This window comes from Callospermophilus lateralis, chromosome 7 (genome assembly GCF_048772815.1).
Source record: "Callospermophilus lateralis isolate mCalLat2 chromosome 7, mCalLat2.hap1, whole genome shotgun sequence".
Classification (NCBI taxonomy): domain Eukaryota; kingdom Metazoa; phylum Chordata; class Mammalia; order Rodentia; family Sciuridae; genus Callospermophilus; species Callospermophilus lateralis.
The window spans coordinates 4,482,601-4,489,993 of NC_135311.1; the positions used below are offsets into that span (position 1 = coordinate 4,482,601).

Here is a 7,393-nt window from a genome sequence, read left to right on the forward strand (position 1 = left end):
GGGACCCAAAGGTAAGACTCTGAAGTCACGTTGAACTGGGAAGACATCCCCATGGGAGATCATCAACATGATTGGCATGTGCACTGTAGGTTACAAATCATTTTCATACTGATTATCTGATGGTATCTTCCTGAGAACCTGGTGAGAAATGTATCATCACTTCTGTCTTCATATGAAGACCCTGGAGCCCACAGAGCTAAATGGCTAGTTAAGTATCCACCATTCCACCTCCTCCATCTCTTTTCTATTTTATAGATAATGGGTCTGAGGCTCATGATAGCTGAGTAGCTTTCATTAGTGAGTACTAGGGCTCAAAAGCTGCCTAAATCTAAAATCTGTGCTCATGAGCTTGATCAGGATCTAAATGCACACAAAGGCTGGAGGGTAATTAGAACAAGTGAAATGTTCCATGCAGAAGGATTTTTTTTCTTACTTTCTTTTCCAATTTCAGCAAAAAAAAAAAAAAAAAAAAAAAAAAAAAAAAAAAAAAAAAATTAAGAGCACAAGTAAATTAAAACAAGGAAATCCACACCTTGAAAAGCATTGTAGATAGAGTAGAGGATGAGGGAGTTTTGTAGAAAAATGTGTGTCCTGTCCAAGGAAGGCCGCTGGGAATCAGGTGGGTGGAAGGCAGGTTGACCGTCCATCAGGTCTTTTCATTTCAGAAGAAAATCTGGATGTCTGGAATCCCAGGTGAAATCTCTCTATTTATAAATATAAAATAACTAATTGTAATCTTATGCAGGAAAATCATGGGACGATATCCATCTTGCCAGTTTCTGACCCACAGGATGCTGTTCTGCACGGTGCTGTCTTCAAGAACTACTTCACAGCCTCAGCAGCCCTCTGCTGCCGTCAAGTACCCCCCTGCAGCATTAGCTGATCAACTGCTACGTGGCCATCGGTTTTCTCAACTCAAGACGGGGCGGTCGCAGCTGCCCATTGATCCAGCTGTATCTGCTGCTTATGAAATGCATTTACTCTGAGTGGATGTTGGCTATTTTGAAAATCATTCTTGGCTGGGTTTGGATATAATAATTGCCTTAATCTTTATGATAATCAGAAAGGGATATTTAATTGTACCCATTTTGCAAAGGAGGGAGTAAATTAATCCTTGGTTTAGTAATAATGGTCCCACAGCTGTAAGTAAGCCAGCCTGGGTTTAGAGTCGGCTCTGACCCTGTGCCCTCTCCGTTCTGCATAGTGTCTCTCGCCTTGAGGTAATTTTGGTTGCTTTAATCTAGGAAATCTTCCATCGTGAGAGAATCTGAGGCGAGGAGGAAGGGAGGGGATAGCACCATCTAGGCCTTTGCCACTCCTCATCAGGCCCCCTACCAGCCCTTCTTAGGGATGGAGAAGAAACTGATAGGGTGAAGAGAGAGGAAGAAAACAATGATCTGCTCTTTCGTAGACTGGAAGGTTGGACGTCGAAGCAAGACACTCCCGACTCCAGGTGATTGCGAGGACAGGCATACGGGGGAGGGCACCAGCAGCTGGAATGCCAACCTGGGCCATGAGCCAGGAAGATGCCAACAGGCTGTCTCATCCGGAGCCAGACCCAGGGCCCTTTATATAAAGACGGTCCTCTGCCCAGATGCCTTAGCCTGAATGATCGCGTGTCTGCTGAGGAGGGTGAGTGCAGGAGCTGGGTCTTGGGGTTGGGGGGGGGTGTTCAATGGGTGGACACATTCACAGGAGTCAGGCACAGTGAAGGAGAAGCTGGGAGCAGAGGAAGAGGGGGGAATTGGCCCGAGGAGCAGCCTGGCACATTTTAGGAGACATAAGAATATTTTTAGAGTTCATGAGAAGAGACAGGGCTGTGAAGCCAGTGTATGTATATGTCTTTAATAATGTTGGCTTCATCCTCACGTAACTGATTTCCTCCTCAGTACCTGCTCTTTCTGGAAAACTAACAACTAATTAATAAATTAGTTATTTGTATCTTGTGAACAGCGTCGGGTGAGGGAGGATCACCCTCCCCGAGGGTAGATGTACTTAGTCTCTGCAAATGGAAAATGCCTGGCTTGGTTCTTTGGGAGCTTCTGCAGCATCCTGGGAGTTTATTGAGAGGTGTTTTGTTGTCTGAGCTGGTTTTATCCAATCACCCCTCTTCTGTAGTACTCAGTGGGGTGCCTGCCCACAGAGAAGTGTCAGCCACCCGTGTTTTCTCCCAGGCTAAGTGTGGTATTGGAGTGGACGCCTGCGTGCCTTGGGTTATGTTTGTAAGGCCCTGGCTGTAGATCTTGACGTGGGACTGAACAATGTCTTGTGATTAAGAATCTTGTACTTCCTGAGTTACTCCGTCTTAGTAATTCATCAGTGGGGCTGAGGAGGAAAAAAAAAAAAAAAAAAAGGAAAGAAAAATAAACAAAGCATTCCTGAAGCCAGCAGGTTGTCAATGCTGCGTGATTTACAGCAGCAACCTGTCTAGACAAGTCACCAGGTTGATCCCAGGCCCTTCCAAGGCTGGAGCGTTTTGAATGTGAATGATTTTGCATTTTTACGAGGCTCTATTTAACTGAATTCATCTAAAAAGATCAAATACAGAGAAATAAATATTCAATGCCGCGTTCGAGTTGACCGGTAACTGGATCCATTACTCTCCAATGGATGCTTTGACATTCATGTGAGTGTAGACGGTACTATGTTCCATAGTTCATTTTAAAGTGTGTGCACATACATGTGTGCTGCCAATATGCACGTGTGAGTAAATTGAAGCTCTGGGAGCAAGACATTTATTTCCTTTCCTCCTAAGCCTGTTCCCAGCACAGCCCTTTAGGAAGTGTGGAGAATCCGCCAGTCATCGGCGCCCTCTGGTGTTGGACACTGGTATACCCATCCTCCCGGGGAAGATCCTGGACCTCTCTAACCTGGCTATGTACAATCAGGCCTTTAGGCATACCCAGGGCAGGTGTCATGAGCAATAGTGACTAATTCTGGGTCCAACTAAGTCAGTAAGGATTCTTGGGTGCAGGTTGAAGGGAGAGGAAAAAAGTTCAGGGATATATGAAAGGTATGTTTTCTTAGGTCCTGGTCTCTCCTTCCAATTCTCACCCCCTGACGTTTCTCTCTCTGCCCTTAGGTCCCACTCACCCACCTGCATTAGGACCATGTGTGACCAGCAGCAGATTCAGTGTTGCCTGCCCCAGTGCTGTGTCAAGGGTTCCTCCTTCGGCCCCTCCTTCGGCCCCTCCTTTGGGCCCTCCTTTGGCCCATATGCCAATAGCGAGGTGCTGGTCCAAGCCCCTTATGAGATGCAAATTTTGGAGTGTCCTACACTATGTCCAGTTCAAATTTCCCAGACTCCAGGCCAGTCCAAGACCACCCAGGTGAAGAGCCAAGCTTCAGGCCAGTCTAAGACCACCCAGGTAAAGAGCCAGGCTCCAAGTAAATCTAAAACCACGCAAGTGAAGTGCCAGGATCCATGCCAGTCCAAGACCACGCAGGTGAAGTCCCAGGCTCCTTCCCAGACTCAAATTTCCTGCGTTCAGTGCCAGGCTCCATGCCAGCCTGAGGTTTCCTACGTGCAATATGAAGTCCCATGCCCTGCTCAGACCTGCTACGTACAATGTGCTCCAGTTTGTTACACGGAAACTCGTTATGTGGAATACCCAGTGCAGACCTACGTGCCGGCTCCAGCTCCCCAGCCTGTGCACACCTACGTGGAATGTACACCAGTGGGCCAGGCTCAGGGAGGCTTCTCCACCCAGGGCCAGTATCAAGGTTCCTATGGCAGCTGCGCCCCCCAGCGTCAGTCCCAGGCTTCCTACAACAGCTGTGCCTCCCAGTACCAGTCCCAGGGTTCCTACGGGAGCTGCGCCCCCCAGCGTCAGTCCCAGGGTTCCTACGGCAGCTGCGCCCCCCAGCGTCAGTCCCAGGGTTTCTACGGGAGCTGCGCCCCCCAGCGACAGTCCCAGGGTTCCTACAGCAGCTGCGCTCCCCAATGCCAGACCCAGGGTTCCTACGGGAGCTTCAGTGGGCAGCGTAGGTCGCAGAGCACCGGCCGGTGCCTCCCTCCGCGCCGGCTGCAGCCTTCCTACCGCAGCTGTTCCCCGCCACGACGTTACAGCAGCTGCCTGCCATCACGGTGCCCTTCAGGTTCCTACAACTACTGCACCCCACCCCGCCGCTCGGAACCCATCTACCACAGCCACTGTCCCCGAGGCCGCCCTTCAAGCTGCTCGCAGAGATGTGGGCCCAAGTGCCGAGTGGAGATCTCCTCCCCGTGCTGCCCCAGGCAAGTCCCACCACAGAGGTGTCCTGTCCGGATCCCTCCCATCAGAGGCTGCTCTCAGAGCTGTGCCCCACAGCCCTCGGGTGGTGCTTCCTGCCCAGATCTGAGGCCACGTGTAGAGCCACGTCCATTCCCACGGTCCTGCCCACCGCAGCGCATTGACCCATATCCAGAGCCGTCTAGGCAACCATGCCCACTTCCTGCTCCACGTCCCCGGCCTCGCCCAGAACCATGCCCAATTCCAGAGCCCCGCCCATGTCCCCCAGCACGGCGATTTTCAGAACCCTGCTTGAGTCCAGAACCACGTCCGGCTCCGTGTCCAGCTCCACGCCCAGCTCCACGTCCAGCTCCCAGGCCTCGCCCCGTGCAGTGTGAGAATCCAGGGCCGCGCCCATGCCCACAGCCCTGTGAGCGCTCAGAGCCAATTCCCCTTCCAGCACCCTGCTCAAGCCCTGAGCCGTGTGGGGAGCCTATTCGATGTCCCAGCCCCTGCTCCAGCCCCAATCCGATCCCGTACCCACAAGACCTAGGCTGTTGTGAGTCCAATCCGTGCCGTTTAGACACGGAAGGCCCCAGCTACGGCCCATATAGTTGCAGCCAGGGGCAAGAGAGTGGTGGCGGCTGTGGACCTGGTGATGTGTTTCCAGAGCCACAGGGCTCAGGTGGCTGCGGAGACCAGGGAAGTGGCTTTGCTGGTGTCAAAGGTGGGCCTTTTTCAGGAGCAAAGGGGGCCTATTTTTAAAGGGGCTGAGATGCTGCTGTCTCCTGCCTGGGAAACCCTGCCCTTCCTCTCCCTCTTCCCCCAGCAACAATTTCCAGCGTGTTCTTGTTCACATCTCTCCAAAGACACCTAAAGGCTCCCTGATTCAAAGGGCACGTCCCTGCTCCTTTTCCTATGATCTCAGGTCCACACCTCAGTCTTAGACGTCTGTCCAGCAGCAAGTCGACTCTGTCCCTACACATCTTCAGTCCTAGCCAGACCAGCCAGGCCACCAGCGCACGTCGTGGATGTTCCTTAGGACATTCCCTAAGTGTCCATGCCACCAAGCCTGTGATCACCCTCTCCCTCTGCTTGGATCATTTCTCCCCCATGACCCAGCATCCAAAACCTACCCATCTTTCAGTGCCTCTGCCTTGGAGATTCTTGCCTCTTCCCACCAATAGGAACCTGTGCTAATTTCCTAGGACCCCTTGCACTGGCCACACCACCCACTTGACAACTGCTTCGCAATAGCTCTTGAATTGTTATTCCCTTTTCCGGTGTGTCCACTTCATAGGCTCAGCTAGATTGTGAACTCCCATCCGAGGAGTCAGAGTATCCCCCAATTTCTGTGCCTTTCTTGGGGCAGGCAGCTGCTCACAAGGACTTGTGGGTCAGCAGCTTAAGCCATATTCTATCCTGATGGACAGCAGAGGAGGCCACCTAGCAATAAAGATCTTGACCTACTCTTCTCCTGCGTCCTGAGTAATGCCTGCTTTTCATTCCTTTTGTGTTTGCTGCCATGAGTTTCTGTTTTTTAGTTGCGATGAAATATATATGACATAACATTTATCATCCGCACCATTTCTAGGTGTGCAGGTCAGTGGAATTACATCCTGTCCCCTCCTGGTGCACCCATCACCACTGTTCTTCCACAAACCTCTTTTTAGCTTGTAGAACTAAAACTCGGTGCTCATTAAATTTAATATCAACTTTTCATTCCCCACTTCCCTCTGTGCCTACCAAACACCATTCTACTTTCTGTCTTAATAAATTTGACTATTCTAGGTGCCATATATAAATGGAATCATTAGTGTTTTGTCCTTTAGACTGGCTTATTTCATTTAGCACAATGTCCTCCTCATTCTTCTATATTATAGGGTGTGTCATATTTTTAAGGGCGTATAATATTCCAGTGTGGTATATATCACATTTTGTTTATTTGTTCATTGATGGATAGATAAACACTTGGACTGCTTCCATCTTTTAAAGCTATAATTAACAGTGCTGCAACAAATGTGGGTGTAAAATACCTCTTTGAGTTTATAGTTTTCAGTTTTTGTGTGTGGATATACAGAAGTAGAATTCCTGGATCACATGGTAACTCTATTTTTAATTTTTTTTTTTTTTTTTTTTTTTTGTGGCGCTGAGGATTGAACCTGTGGCCTTGTGCATGTGGGACAAGCACTCTACTACTGAGTTATATCCCCAGCCCATTTATTTTTACATTTTTGAGGAACCACCATACAGTTTTCTAGTGTGGCTGCAACATTTTACTCTCTTAGGAACAGTGCACAAGTCCTAATTTCCCCACATCCTGGCCAATTTTTGTGATTTTTCTGGATTTTCTAACAGCCATATCAATGATTATTAGGTAATACAAACTTCCATTTTAATTTACTACTTTTCTTCTTAGATTTACTGTATCCAAATTTGAGTATCCCCAAATTTCTGTGCCTATCTTGGGGCAGATATCATTGTTAGCTTTTCTAACAATGAGTTGCCTTGTGGGTTTTCTATCTCTGTTCCACATCTCTGTTCCTGTTGTTTTGGGGGAACAGGGAAGGGTGGCTCTTGCTGCCAAAGCTAGAAGTGAAGGCCTTGGGGCCTGGCCCGAGTTTGGCAGGTTGCTCAGCCCTAGGGCTGTATTTTGGGAACCAGAGGCAACAGAGATGGAAGCTCCTGGAAGCTTTCTGGGGACACATGCCTCTTCTTTCAGAGCTAAATTATCTGCTCTTTTTTTTTTTCTTTTCCCTGAGGTGATAGAAAAGAGTATGAGCGAGGCTCTGCATTTCCAAGTTACTCTGAAATTCCTTTAGGCACGGCAGTCACGTCAGAGTGCTGGGGGCAGGGTTGGAGGGACAGGAGAGACAGAGACGGAGGTGCCTCTTTCTCCTGTTCCTGCAGGTGGGAGGAGTGCTGTATGCACATGGTCCTGGGAGATGAGTTCCCGGAGGAGGACAGGCCCTTCCCTGAGGAGACAAGCTCTGAGGACACAGCGGTCAGTAGAGGATGAAAGGGTGCCTCTAAGAGGCAGGGCCTGGGTCCTGGAAGGTCTGATCCAGTGCCCCTTCCTCGCAGGCCAGGCCCCAGAAGTTAGCACTTATAGAGCCAAAGTAGTTCCCCACAGGCCCAGGGCCTAGCTCTGAGGATACCTGTCTCTCCCCCGAGGGATCTCA

The 7,393-nt window shown here is 49.7% G+C and overlaps 1 protein-coding gene across 1 annotated transcript; it reads left to right on the forward strand.

The window, feature by feature from the left end:
- The first annotated feature begins 3,110 nt into the window (after positions 1-3,110).
- Positions 3,111-4,976, forward strand: Kprp (keratinocyte proline rich protein). The gene has a single exon (XM_076863568.1). The coding sequence runs from the start codon at positions 3,111-3,113 to the stop codon at positions 4,974-4,976; it is 1,866 nt and encodes a 621-aa protein (XP_076719683.1).
- The last annotated feature ends 2,417 nt before the right edge of the window (positions 4,977-7,393 follow it).